Raw genomic sequence first — 15,756 nt, 5'->3', positions numbered from 1 at the left:
GGGTGACACTTAGTATACAGGGGTTTTCGAGGGGGCTGTTTTCAAATTTGACCTCAGAATTTGAAAATTCAATATGGTGGATCCAATATGGTGGCACATAACGCGAAAAGTGAATGGATTTGGATGAAATTTAGTATACAGCGGTTTTTGCGGGCGTTGATTCTAAGTCTGAACTTGAAACTTGAAAATCCAATATGGCAGGAGAAAAATAGCTTGATAGGTACCGTGTAAATGCCTTTTTTGGCACCATAAAGATGAACGAACCCTCAAGTATGTACTTTGCTATCGATTTGCTCGAGCATCATCGGTATCTTAATCATGCCATTCTCGCTGCTATTAAACCAATATCGAACGAGACACAAAGTGTCAACTTACTCGTGACCAATTCGTAGATCATTTTCCTTGGCATCCCTCGGTCGCCGTCTCTAGCCTTGATGGTCATGACTAAGGTTCCGATGGGATCATCTTCGCGCACCACACCGGTTAGCGAGTCCAGAAACTCCGGGGGGCTATTCTGGATGTCTGCCACTTTGATTTCCACCCCCGTGGTTTCGTTGTTCAATCCGTCCTGCAAGCAAAATTCATATCTCTGAAAGTCGTTCGTAATTCCAGTGGATGTTTAGAAGTTTGGTTCGAATGTCGCGTAGGATGAGCGCGGTTTTTGAATTTTTGAGTGAGAATGTTTTGAGTGGTAATGCGTGAACGAACGAATGGTTACTTCTTAGTTCTTAGTTCTCGGTAAAAGATTGCATCTCTCGAAATAAAGCAGTGTTGAACTACAATTATTGTCGTTGTCTGTCGTACTTTTTACCAGCTTCTGATACCGATAACCACTTCAAATCAATTCCAAACATTACCTCAAAAATCAATACTTTTGACCAAAAAGAAACGACTCTCCTTTTAAACGTTTTCCTAACAATTAAAATCAATTTTGAAGATGTACTTACGCTCGCCTTGAGTAGTAGTTGGTAAAAAGGCCTCTCCCTGTAGTCGAGTGGCTGCCGCAACACTAGAGCTCCCACGTAAGCATTCTGGCTTCTCTCTACGTTAACGATACCAAACTTTTCACAAGCGTCGAGGAACTGCAACAGAATCATGATATTGACCGTACGTCGATCTCAAAATACGTTCAACAATATAGCATTTTTCACACGAAAGTTTGTATTTTATACGATGTTTAATACGTAGTTACATGGATGTGTAATTTTTAATTAATTATAACAAAGGAAATTTACAAATGGTTTTCTCTAATACACTCTTCTTGTGCTATTGCTTTATTTACTTGATTATAAATAAAAATGTGTGCATAATTCTATATAAATGATTGTTAATAATTTAACAATATTTAATCATTGTTTTAATTCTTGTAGTTTCAGACCTTCATTAGCGATTATTATCGATTAAATAGTGGTGGTGAACGTTAATTACCGCAGCCATTATTTAACCATTGCAGCCAGTAATATGATTCAGTTATTAAATTAAGTGCAATTGCATACTTATATTATAATAACATTTAATTACGGTTTACATCATTTAGCAGATGGTAATTAAAATTTGACCCTGTTTCATCATAAAAGATTTAATATTAAATCCAGTAAAATATTATAAACGGTTAACCTCTTCAATTAGATAAAGTGCATTTCTGCAATAACCTTCGTTAGAATATTTACCTTAGCTAGAATTTTGAAATTTAATCTGAATGTATCGAAGTACCTACACTAGTACAATTTCGTTTGAATGAATCGTTAATATGCTACTGATTGATTTATTAACAGTAATTATTACTAATTAGACTAATTTTCAATTGCGTAAATCGATTTTCATTAATCACTATAAATTATATAAACAGCGAAATAGCGTAATCAAAATCTGTATACCAACATTGCAAATACCAATTTCTATTCATTATTTGTGGTTTTTCACTTTCCTATAATTCCTACTATTATGATCCAATCCAAATGAAATTCAGCTGCTCTTTGTGCTCCGACGGAGAGTATCGGCTACCCTAATTTGTAGAAATAATAGCTATACAGGGTGGAGCAATAACTTGTTCCACCTTAAATAACTTTTAAACCAACTACTGTGCACAAAATGTTTTCGTACAACAGTCGATTCGTTTCGAATGGGACGATGTATGAATTTTTTTATTATCAACATGTTCTTTAACAAAGATACCAAGGTCATCTTTGATTTTTTAAATAAAACCTTATATCTATAGTGTAGTATAGAAAAAGATAGAGTCTATAAGTATTTTTCACAACATGATTCACGCTGACAAAATGTATCTTTTTTTGTGATAAACAAACTATACAAGATACATTTACAAATTTTCTAAATGACAATTATGCTAACACGTGCATATAGGCAACGGAGAAATTTCAGGTACAAATCTCGATGATTTTGTACCAATAACTCCTCGCAAGGTCACTCAAAAAAATTGCATTATACATGCTTGATGTAACGAATATACGAATACAATAATGAATACCTCATCCCGTTACAAAAAAATCAAAGTTGACCTCCAAATGACTTTCCAAACGTCATCCAAATTAAAAACCAATATTATCTCTAATACTGGAGAAACGTGTTCAACGCTTTTTTAATACCTTCTATTCTTTTCGAGATATTCGGCTAGAAAGTTTTCGAACGAACACCCTGTATACGCTAATAATGCAAATGGGTTAATGGTGGAATATATGTATCAATAATATCGTAAAAGAAAATGCAACCATTCTGCAAATGACAGAAGCATCGCCGGCATTGGTTATGCTTAATGGCCGAGCACCGTGAGTTCACGGCTCGGTGTATAACGAAAGGAAGCATTAAACTTCGCCACTGTAGAACCGGCGAGCCATTAGTTAAAGGGTTTTACAGTTTTATTGGTCGTCTAACGGCACCTTGAATTTATCGAGTGGATATGACGAAGAGGTGCGTGGGTTGTACCTGCTAATATTCCAGCCGCATCTTTCGGGCTCTCTCGCTGAACTGGCAAGGGATAGATAATTTCCATGTATCCCGATGATAAACGTATTGGATATTTTTCGAACAAAATGCCCGGATATGGCCGCTATTTCTCTCACGGTTTGATCGTTTAAAAGCCGCGCGCGGTATGCTCCGTTATCGACCTTAAAAGACGATAAGAAACGGTTTTACGGCGCGTATATTTTCAAACTCGACGTGCTATCGAACGCTTTCCGAACGCGAAAGTTGTCACGTTTGAAATAGCATCGTTTTTTAGGAAATTTTGTATCGTAGCGATAGAAACAGATAAACTCTCTGCGATGCTTGATTACGCGCACTGTTCCGTCCGTCGCGAAGGAACAATAACGTAAGGTCAACGATATTTTGGAATATCCGCGTGAAGTTAGGCTATTTTTGAAAGTCGCGATGGTAAAGTTCGTTGCCAGCGACTCAAAATACACTACGATTGTGGTCAAACATACTGCTTGTCGCCAAAAAATATCAGTTTTAACTTGACCACCTAAATGTATATATTTTTAACTTTCTTTTTCATTTAGAGCGGTTCGTGTAAAATAATATCGTGATCTTTGGAGCACAAGACATCGATAACATACAGTGAAAGACTATAAGTAATTATTTTCAAGTCTAATGATGACAAAAAACGAGTTCCTGAATTTAAAAAAATAAAAAAAAAAAATAAAAAGCTATTTGAAGAATGTCAATATCACAGGTTGTTAAATCACGAATCGAGTTACCTTACATTAGCTGAAAGAGCAATTGCATCACAACTGGGACTCATAACTCGGTACGCGACAGTCGTGACAAGAAACGCGTTTAATTTACGCCTGTTATGCCAAGAGCCGTGCTATGCAGGACGAAATACGCGAAATTTATTCGACTACTATTTCATCCGGTTGTCTGGAAATGTGGAACTACGATATTGCAATCATCGCGATGGGAATGTTCAATGGGAGATTGTAAAATGTGTTAAAGATGTTGAGAAAACATATGGCATGATAATTAAATAGTAGGTCACCGGAACGAGTTTATAATACACTGTCGGATGGAATGATAACACCGTGGAATTTAATATCATTCGAAATAAACAGCATTAAATATACTTAGAGAATAATTGAATAAATTGAACACGTAATATAATCAATTTCAAACAGGGTAATGAAATTTGAAGTATACAATATTATGACGCTTTTTCTTCTTTAAATACATAAACAAAAGGCGTAGTTGGATAAAACTATAACATTTCTTTTCGCATTAATAATAGGTGGGAGGTTTAAATATGTCACGATCTCGCGTACATTACAGACAAACATTATTTTTTATCTTTTTCGTAAAATAATTGTAATATTAGAATATAAAATAAATGAATATATACAGACAATATAACGATATATACATGTACATACAAACTTATATACTATAAGAATATAATACATTCTTTATCGCGTAATAAATTGAATTTATACCAATTTTTATGGTTACATATACACATATCTATATAAAATTATACGTACATGTATAACTATAAAATGTGGTTCAAGTTAAATTTGCTACATGATAAACGATGCATTATCCGTTCAAGTATAAAAGATAGATCGTTTGGATCTGGGTTGAAAAATCGTAGCATTAATCGTTTCCGAACAAAATATTTCCCTCCACGGAACGTCGTACTATAATTAAAAACAACGCAGGGATTTATGGTGCTCACGCAAAGTGAAATATCTCGTATATTAACCCGGTCAGCATAGAAAATCGAGAAGAGTCGGGAGAGAACTTTTCATATTAATATATTACGGGAAACACGGCGCTAGAGAATGAGCGGGCGGGTCTTATTAAATAGTCAACCGTCCTGAGGTTAATTTTGCAGATGCTGCTGCAACGGAACCCGGATTCATCTCGTGGCAATTAGTCTTTCATCTTGGCAACGAGTCCTTAGACATTGAAAACGTGCACGAGAGAAAGAGATCAGCGACGAATTTCGTTACGAGTTAATCAAAGAACGAATATGCCTTTAACGGATACGAATAGGATAGAAGAATAAGAAACGAATCTCGGTCGAAATAATCCTTCGACGATGCGAACTTTTAATAACGCGACGTCGATCAGCCCAACTTCTCGTCTCGGTTTATGCTATGAAAAGACCAACCGCGATGCGGATGATTTAACGAAATCCAACGAATTATGAAACGGTTCGGTACTCTGCTAGACGTCTAGAACAAAGATGTACATTTTATCCTGGCTCTGCGTTTACGAGAGGCATACGAAGGGTATTTTGCATCTTTCATACGGGGGCGCACGATGAATTCGGGGTAATAGACCTTACTCCTGCAAGTTTAAGCCGCCGCGTTGCCAGAGGGAAGGTAATGTATAAAATAGAATGGCTTTAGTAGCCAGCATTGCGGGTGGATTAATGAATTTCTTCGATCCCGTTCCCGTCGACGTCGATTAATACTTAATGCAACAACGGGGGATTTCTGAAAGAGCTGTCGTCAATATTTTATCGATGCTGTTTACAATTACGTTCTTCAGCAAAAATGCACGTCCCATCCTTCTCTTTTTTGATTTTTTGTAATTGGTTATTTCTATAAATAAGCTACTGAAGCATCTACAATTTTGCTGTAACTTGGACATGTTTTATTTTTTAGAAACGTTTAATCGTATTTGGAAGGATAATTCAAAATTTTTTAATTTGTTGATATTAATAAGAATTTTCTTTTCTTTTTCAATAAATTAATCAGATGGAAGTATAGTACTACGTATACAAGCATATACGAACGCATTAATTTTACGTTAATTTTACGTCAATATTTTATCGATGCTGTTTACAATTACGTTCTTCAGAAAAAATGCACGTCCCATCTTTCTTTTTTTTTAATTGGTTATTTGCATAAATAAGGTACCGAAGCAGCAAAGAAAATATTATATTCGGTAGCTTTAAACTCTTGCTTCCAGCAGTGACGTAAAAGTACTCGAATCTCAAAATTTTCCATGATTATACTAAAACGAGAAAAAATTAAACGATCGATAAATTAACGTAGCTAATAATTAAGTACGAAGGAGCTTTTCGAAAGCTACAAAATGATATATAACACTTGCATATAAAGTAATTTTATTGACATCAAAAAATTGCACAAACTTTTGGTTCACCCTAATAGTAACATATCAACACTTCCGTCGAATTTCCCTATTTCGAACGTCTACTCGACCAGAAAACCCGAAGATAACTAACACTTTACCTACCAAAAGTGTCGATGAACACTTCCAAGCCGCGTTAGACCATTATGTACAAGAGCACGTTTATAAACACACTTGCAGCGGAACAGGAAATGCTTCTAAAAGTTATTAGTGATTTATCGAAAAACTATGTAGAATATGAGAAAATTTTGGAATATTATTCGTTATTAAAAGGTCTATCCAAAACAACAAAAATTTATATGGCATTCCGTTTAAAAATATGGCTATATTTTAAAAGTTTAAACTAAAATTTTTAACTCCACAATTTTAGTTATTTTCTCGATTCATAAATAGTAATTTTAAACACTTATCGAATAAATTCTACAAAATTCATAAAATGTTTAAAAGTAAAATAAATTCTTTTAAAAACTAAAAATAATCCACAATTTCAGTTATTTTCTAGATTCATAAATAGTAATTTTAAACACTTATCGAATAAATTCTTCAAAATTCATAAAATGTTTAAAAGTTAAATAAGTTCTTCTATCTAGCAATACCCCATACATCACATGAAAGGGCTTATCGTACCCTACAATATTCAAAAAAAAGTTGTCGATATCACCGATAGTTTCTGAGAAAATAGCTATTAACACTTTACGCGGCGTAGCCTGTATACTTGAAAATTTAATTTTAAGTTTTTCTATGCCAACTTTACTTTCGATAAGAACTAACGAAAAGCGATGAAAAATTCATTTGTAAGTCGATACGTTGGTAAGATCAATACGTTTCCACGTGTTATTAGGGGTTGAACAAGTATTAATGACTCACCTGTGGCTGAGGGACGCAGGTTAGATCTATGATGTCGCCCAACAGGTCGGGATCCATTACTCGAATGCCCGGAAGAATCGTCGAACCAACTGGTAGGTCTTCTTCGGCCACTGCCTCGTAGGGTACGCCCAGGAAGTGCGGGGGATTATCGTTTTCGTCGAGGACGATCACAAACGCATCGACACCGACGATGTTCGGTTGCTGACCCGAGGGTACTTCGTCTTCTAACGTAACGCGGAACCGTATCGTGTCGTTTTCCTGAAACAAAACATTTCAAATATAAGGGAAGTGCATTCTGAAATCAAACACACTCATTGCGTGCATCCTAAAGGCCACACGCTTACATTGTAAGTTGTTTTCTGAGCATTCAGTACGCGAGTAAGTTTAATCCTTGGAAGTCTGATTTTCCAAAATTAAATTAAAAAAATATATCGATATATTTATTGTTCGAAGAATAAACTGACGTTTATTTTGTAAACTTTTGTCCAAAGGAATATTATGCAATGGTAACATATATACAGTGAAATATCAAAAACAAATCTTATAAACCTTACTTTTAAATATTGTATAACACGATCGTTGGCATTTAAGAAAAATTATTCCATGAAATTTATAGACCAGAATAGGTCTCAGTCGAACAGCAGACCACACCTACATACTTCTTCCATTAAATACCAATTATAAGTTACCAATGTGTGCTTATTTCATACAAAACCCACCAAAAACGCATGCGCAAGGCTGGTGAATCGTAACAAGCAAGACTGGACCAACAATCGATGTGAAATGGAGTATCTTATAAAATAAATCAGATTTATTCAAATAACCTGCGTATAAACAGAGAGCGAGTGAAATTCGGCTGTTCCTCGTTTATCCCTGCAACCCCTTGTTCGTTGCTGTTTCCCTGAATGGGAAGCGAGAAGATACAGAACCGTGCAATTGGACGTAATGACTGCAATTTCCTATGAGGCCGAGGATCCAAACACGCGGTACGATCTTATCATGCGTATCACCGTGCCGCGCATTTCGCCTGTTGTAATACACGAACAATTCACGACCACGGTCATTCTTACTTGACGGACCAGAAGAACTTCCTTTTCCGTCTGTCTACACAGCCAGGTTTCGTTCTGTCCCTTCGCGTTTCTGTTCGCGATGGAACGTGTGTGCGTGAACTCGCGGTGGTCGTGTCTGGCCAACCGCGGAGAGTTTCTTCCTCCCGCCGGAAGTGGCAGCGTCACGCGACTCTCTTTTCAGTTCCTTTCCGTCTCTTCTTCGTCCTTTTCCTCCCTGTTTCCCTTTCTTCCACCGTGGAAGAAAGTTCTTCCGTCGTTCTTCCACGTCGTCTTTCTGCTTGTCTCGCGTTCTTCCTCTCCTTTCCTCTTTCATCCTTACCCCTTTTGCGATTCTAGATAAATTCTCTTCTCATTCCGGAGTCTTTCGTTGGGTGCAGACGCAGAAACGGGACAGTGTACTCGCTTTCGCGGGACACAATGCTTTCCCCTCGGTTCGTTTCGTTCCTGGGTCCGGCAGGCACCTTCGACCGTCGTGTATCGCGACTACGTGCACGGAATCGAGATCTTCCCGAACAAAGGACCGACAGGGACCGTGCTTTGCTCCCTTTTGCGCTCTTATTTCGACGACACGGTCGCGATACGAACGGCTCGTGCATGAGCAGCAAACACCGTTGTACGATCGGACGACTTTATGACGGTCTTTATCGACGTCGGCTTGACAGAACACTGGATGCTGCGCCGCAGTGGGGCTAAGCACCGAAATACTGGACGAAACCAGGAAAATTCTTAAAGATATATACTGTAGTCGGACGCGAAGCCGAGGATAGTTATTGAGGATTGTTGTTTTGGATAATTTGTTAATTGGGATGTGTGGTTATAGACGAACCCGTAGCTTGACACATTCGCAATTTTCTTCGGGGAACTAAGAATTATTAACTTTTTTGTATACCATTTAGTAGCTTTTGATTCCTGGGTCACAAACATGGAAGAATACAGAAAAATGGAAGAATGGTATAACATGTTACGAAAATACTGTCTGAGTAGGTTTGGAGTCTCATCTCGTGGTGCATGTTGGGTGTCATCTGTTTACAATACGTGATCTCCGTGGGCCCCAACAGACGTGTACAAAACGCGAGACTAACGTAAATGTAATGTACAGAGTTACGATGACGCAAACTGAGCGAAAATCAAGGATTTATGTAAGGTAAACTAACGTCAAGAAAAATAGAAATAATTGTATTTTCATGTATGGATTCAGTGCAATAACTGAAGCGACAGTTACGCTTTTCAAAAAACCAAGCAACCAACCAAACAACAAGTGCGAACTACGCCAAAAGTGCTCAACTTTACATACGCATAACTTTGAAACCGTTGGATTTCTAACATTAAAACTGAGATTTATGAATTCTAGACATCAAGAACTACTAAATGGTAAAAGAAAAGTCAATAAATTTGGGTACCTCAAAGTAAAGTTTAACCATTAGAATAATTATTCGAGTAGAACTAGGAGCACCAGGAATATGAATTAATAATGATCAAATTTATTCTACGATATGAATTAATAATGATCAAATTTATTCTACGATATGAATTAATAATGATCAAATTTATTCTACGATTAACGATATTATTACTGGGTATCAGAGACATTATACAATTAAGACGTATACGTTAACACGCATCTTCTAGTATTTTGTAAGAAACCACAAGTGCGATTCGCTCCGTATTCTTAGTAAAACTTTTTAGGGAATGACTTTATCGGAGAATTTGAAACGGAGTAAAATCTTCGTACACGTACCACAATTAACTAAAATTTCTCAATGTGCTGAATCAATTTATGAAAGTTGTACGGTATTAAATAGAATTAGATCGAGTTCGTAATACATTCGGGTCACGTTTTCCGATTCCCTTCAACCAGGAAGATATAAACGATTGGATATATTTTTAACGAAGGCGTGATCCCGCTTCCGCTGACGTATTATCTTCTCCGCTATAAAAAGGAATCGTTTTCATAGATATCATGCAAATGGATCATTCGCGAAACATTCATCGCTCGTGAATGGTTGTTTTCTTCCGCGTCGTTGTGTAGTTCGTAACGATAAACGGCAGCTTTTTCATTTGGCTCTTAATTGGGTCGAAACCGTGTTATCTGGTTACGTATTATGTAGGTCGATAGCTTCATCCACCTACTTCTTGCAAGTGCCTGAATATACGAGCAATTTTCTCCGTTATTATTATTTTTATATTCGTAACTAACCTGATTGGGGTCAACCGGCAAAGTTAACGTGTGGTACAAGGTAAAGTAAAACATATGCGTGAAGGTGCACACTTATGGTTTTTTTTTCAGAATTAGAACGTTGCAATAGTAGCTTTATTTTAAATGTTGTACTTCAAGAAAATGTTACTATACGAACCAGAAATGTCATTTTCTAACTTTTTTGAGTACTTCTCGCCTCTGAAGAAGGTAAGCTACTCAAATATCGTTAAGATATCGATAATTCTTTGAATTTATAAAACTTTTGATCTTTTATAAATCGTTTGAGCCTTCACTTGCAAATAAAACGCTGCAAGTGAAATGAAATGCTTCTTTTGTATTTTTTTTCTTTGCAATAAATATATTATATCCATTCTGTTTTCACCCATTTTTCACTCAACATGATAGCTTTATTTGATTGCGAAATCAAAAGACCAAATATTTTCTATTAGTACGTTGGTATAGCTCGCGAATGAACGAAGGATTAAAAGCAAAATTTTAATTTTAATTTTTAGTCGGATTACATAGAAACGTGGATTATTTCGCATGCCGTTGCATTACATGTATTTAAATCCTGTAACTTTTGTTAGGTATACATTCGTATAATACATTTACCGATATCATTTGTTTGAGTACATTTTCAGACTTTATTCGCCCGAGCAGGCCGATAAGAAAATCCTGATGAGAAATCTCACGGTCCATAAACCGCACACGAACTACATTTTTCGGGGTCTTATCTACCCTCCAGACCTTTAGAATTATTTGACACGATGCCTGAAAAGGCTTATCGATACAAAAGACGACTTCGATCGGCGTGGTTTCGCAAATACTCGTACACGACGTCGATCGTTGAATAGAATGCGTGTTACACGTGTATCGTAGTAAATAGCATTCACTCAAAATAATGGGTGCGCGCGAAAGCTCGTGCGTTTCTCTGAAAAACACGTTTCCAGTTTCGATACGTAACCCAATGCTTTCATCTGTTTTTCAACGGTTGCCCGTTCCAAAGCTTAAGGGTGGGGAAAACTCATCCTAATTCCTGGAAGGCATATCAGGTGGTTTGGGGGGCAATAGTTCAAAAGAAAACGCACACACCTAATACATAACAGATAAAGTTACGAAGTACATACAGTGGGTGTAGAATGTATTCGTACACCGATCAATCTCCCCAAAAAACTTTTGTGTGAAATTGCAATTTCTTAACTCCTTTTTTTATAATCAATGAACACGCGAACTTGTGGCACCACCTACGCATCGAAAAGTTTCTGGTGGTCCAGGAGCAGAGCGGAACAGAGCAATATTATGTTTCCATTCAAGAAAGAATGACTGTTTCGGTAATCCAGATGAGAACTTCTTTCGGTCTGCTTTTGAATCAGAGGTTTCAACGAGTAATACGCAAAACTAACAAAATGCTTTCCCATCTTCCGTAAGTTGTCGATTTTACTTTGTTCAAAATCACTTACTCTGCCTCCGTACATCCGTGTCGCGCAGAGATTAAAATTTATGAACCGTTTATGACGTCAGGTTACCCGTTCTTTTATTACATTCCGCGCTGTTACGAAACACTGTCCTACTCTGTTCACCAACGCAAGATCGATCTTTATTATTTAGCACCGGGGCGCAATATTGGACAGCTTTGTGGTGAAATTATTTTACGCTTGCGTGGTTCTACCCCCGGCCAGTGTAAACAATACTTGACGATTCGCATTGCAATCTAGGGGACAAAGGATGGCCGACTCTTGGTGCGCTTTTATTGCCAGTTCGGTGGACAGTTGACCATCGGCCATAAACGGACCACCTCTTTCTGCTTCTCTTTTGACGTTGCGCGACATCCCCCGGCGAACGAACAATGCCGTTATTTGACACGAATGTTCTATGCGCGATGATTACGTACACGTATGCGTACATAGTAACGGAGAAAATGTAACGCGCACGAGTATTGCGATTATCGAAATACAAAATATTAAGAATTAAATTAAGGGCGGAACGTGGTTCGGGATGCTGAAAATGACGGATTTTTCCAAGGGATTTATCGAGCGAATTATTACGAAACTTGCAGGGTCTCTTGCTGGATATTTCGTGATAACAAATAATTTTGTTTCGATACAAAATTGTATGTGACAAGCCAAGCATAATGGAGATGCTCGTAGACAAAAAAAAAAACTAGTAGTAAGGAAGAAAATTATTTGTTATCATCAAATGTATAATAAAAGACACTGTAAGTTTCGAAAGTATCCGTTGATACATTATTTTTTTTAAATTCTTAAAAATGTGCCTCATTCACTAAGTGTGACCTCTTAATCCTTGCGAAGGGCGTGTATATGTATACGCCCTCGAGAAATGAGCTCAGAGAAATGTTTATGTTCGTTAAATCAATTTTTAAAAAATATCAGCTTATAGGGGATGGTGAGACGAAACTTCTTTATATTTACAGTTTATTCATGGGACGCTTAGTTTCGAAAATAAAAATTAAAAAGTTAGAAGTTCGTTGCAAAAATTGATAGTCAGGGAAAAGTTCTTACAAGTTTTCAATTTTTATTTCTGAAACTAAACGTCCTATTAATAAACTGTAAATATAAAAAAGTTCCGTCTTATCATTTCCTGTAAGTTGATATTTTTTTTAAGTACAGATCTCTTCGCCTCTTAAAATTTCCAGCAAAAATCGTCCTGCAGTCAAAGGGTTAACTCTGTTAACTTAACTGCAGGTATTATTAGCATTACAGAGATACGATTGCCGGCGTACGTTCATCGCAATTTTACACGTAACGTAAATACTTTTCAGTAACGGCTCCGGGAACTATGAGAGTTTTAACGAAGCTTTATTTCCCCTTCAACGATAATATTTCCAGTCTTTCTTATCTTATGAGGATTTAGTTGACAGTGCAGCATTCCGCCGACCACCCGTTAATTTCGCGTATTACGCGAATGGCTGTCTGTTGGATAGACACGGATTTAGAAACGGAACGGGTATGATAAGAGGAAAGAAAGAATCTCGCGTTTTTGCGTTTTATACGGACGTCATGCACACGCAGTAGTTCACGGTAAAAATGAAAACGGAATGTATCTATTATACGTTGTAGAAATAAATGACGTTAAATTGTAAAATTGCTCGCGGAAATTCTACGTTTAATGGGATTTGTTTTACGATATGAAATCTTTTACGATTAGAACATTATTAACAGTTCAGAATATTAGCAAATTTACGCGATGGTAGTAAACGAATATTTATTAGATAAAGAAATTAATGCTTCGACTTCGATCGACAATTTTAGACTGGATTAGTCGTTGGCATTTATAATTTATAAAATTAATAAGAAGTCTGAGAAAGTGCGGTTTCCAACTTTCAATGAATACGAGACTCTTACTTCGTAAATCCAACGATGAAGCGTGTTCTCATTTATGTAAATATATAAAATAGTGCAATCTATACGTTTAAAAAATAAAAATAAAAAGAACAAGTACTTTATATTAACCCGACAGATATCAAATAAATTGTATCACGTATAAACTTATGTAACGCCATATAAGTCTCACGATTAGAGAGTTTCGTGGAGGCTTAAAGGGAAAAAAAAAGAAAGATCGATAGAAACAAATAACATAAATAAATAAACGCGAAACTCGCGCAGTAACGCTGCTCGAAATGTCGGGGGGAAAAAGCGAGATTAATTAATTTTCGTCGGAATATCTGACCGAAGGATGCCCCCGACAACGAATCATCGGAACCTTGATACAAAAACGATTACCCCGGGGCGGAACCTATCGCGGAAGGGTGGTCGTTACTCGCTCGAGGCTGGAGCGAGGAATAATTTGCGAGAAAAGAGAAAAAGGGGAGAAGCGAGGGTTTCCGAAGGAGGAAATAAATCACGAATTTCTCTAGCACGGAGTGACGGGACGGCTGCGAAGTCCATCTGGGTAGTACAGCCGAAAAAGGACGAGCACGCGCCTGTGCTCTTGTATAATTAATTATCGTTCCGAGAAATTTGGCTCGCGCGCGATAGGAATAGGCGGTTTCCTCGTCTTTGTTTCCGGAACGATTCGATGCATTTCGGCCATAAATTTCACCACGTTTATGCAGACCTGACCCGGGTCCGTATAAATGAAAAAGGCGAACAGGGAAAGAATATGGATCGACTTTCCCATTTCAGGCACGTACCGATCGTAGCTCTTTCTCTATTTCTCTCTCTCTCTCTCTCCCTCTCTCTCTCGAGTTTCCAACTAATTCCGTGCCGAAAACGAATTTCAGAGGATGCGAACGCGGATATGAGGATGGGGGGAGGAAGCGGGAGGAGGTAGAAGAAAGCGACGACCCGAGATCAAGGGTCAGAATTCGAGGTTCGTCGAGGCGGACGCCGCGCCAGCTTCGTATTTGCCGGCAAAGCGAGAAGCGGCCCGCGAATCGACAAGTGGAGCCGATTGGAACTTGTTCTATTGGAGCTGGCTCGTTAAACGAACCGTGGACCGGTGACGCTCATAAACTTTCTTCGTGCTCGACAATAGAGTTTCTCTTTGTGTCGTTCTTTTTTCCGTGCCGTGATTTTTACATGTAAATCCGAAGGTAACGCGATTATAAAGGTCTGCGTCCTCCCCCGGCTGAAAATAACTGGCCGTCGATAGTTAATCGATCGTCGTGTCTCTGCAAAACTCTCGGATGAAGGTTCCAGACTTTTTTTTTTCGTTTCTACAGTAGTTAAGAACAACATCGTCACTGGATCGTCTCGAAAGGACTTTTGAAATTGATTTTTAACTACGCCGAGGAAAAACCGAAACTGCCTTGCGTTTAGTGACTTTGACTTCGATCGCATACAACTGATTTTGTAATAAGTTTCGGAAGTCGCATTCGGTGAATGTATTTTGAGGTTTAAATGGGTACACCAGCACGGAATGCATCTTTTAAAGTGGGTCTCTCGTCTTTCTTATACGATGACTACAAATTGTTTACTGTCGGTATTTTGTATCTTTATTCGTGCGTCGATAGTATGTGCAAATTTCTTTTAGGAAGGAAGGATCACGACGAGAGTGCGATTCCTGACGAAATTCCGTTCATAGATTCCGAGCGTTCCGCATATTTGAGATAATACGGAGAAGATTATTTCGAGAAAGTAATTATTATTGCGCGTTATTATGATGATCTTACAATAAATACGATAATAAAAGACGAAAACACTTTGTAGGCTCTTTTATGTCCCTGCGTTTGCTAACGATATAGTACTGGATTACGATTATATGAACGCATTTGTGGTTACACTTCAGGAGATATCATATTTTATTATTATCAATGATCAACTTACAATCGAGAGCAAGTTTCTAAGGAGGAATATCAGCTTTTGAGGATTACTCCATAAATGTGTTTATGAAAGTGATTTATAAATATGTAAACAATAATAATAAGTAGAGAAATAACAAATTTATTGTACAGAACTACCAAATCACAATTTTTGTGCCTAAAATATGGTTAGTGTCCAGCCAACTTTATTTCTGACTGTACGTTAACATTCATGGTGTATCGTCAGA

At 37.4% G+C, this 15,756-nt stretch overlaps 1 protein-coding gene across 2 annotated transcripts in view; it reads right to left on the bottom strand.

Annotated features, from left to right (window-relative positions):
- The window catches only part of LOC128875780 (cadherin-87A), a 275,980-nt gene that overhangs the window by 11,677 nt on the left and 248,547 nt on the right, over positions 1–15,756 (bottom strand). For both annotated transcript variants that reach the window (XM_054121658.1, XM_054121659.1), the window contains exons 5-7: positions 6,982–7,239; positions 948–1,082; positions 376–568 (exon numbers count right to left, since the gene is read on the bottom strand). In XM_054121658.1, coding sequence (XP_053977633.1) covers positions 376–568; positions 948–1,082; positions 6,982–7,239 — 586 coding nt within the window. The remainder of the gene's footprint in view (positions 1–375; positions 569–947; positions 1,083–6,981; positions 7,240–15,756) is intronic.

The sequence above is a fragment of the Hylaeus volcanicus genome, chromosome 4 (genome assembly GCF_026283585.1).
Source record: "Hylaeus volcanicus isolate JK05 chromosome 4, UHH_iyHylVolc1.0_haploid, whole genome shotgun sequence".
NCBI classification, from domain to species: Eukaryota; Metazoa; Arthropoda; class Insecta; order Hymenoptera; family Colletidae; genus Hylaeus; species Hylaeus volcanicus.
The sequence above is the reverse complement of the archived record's forward strand: the minus strand, read 5'-3'. Positions and strand labels throughout refer to the sequence as shown.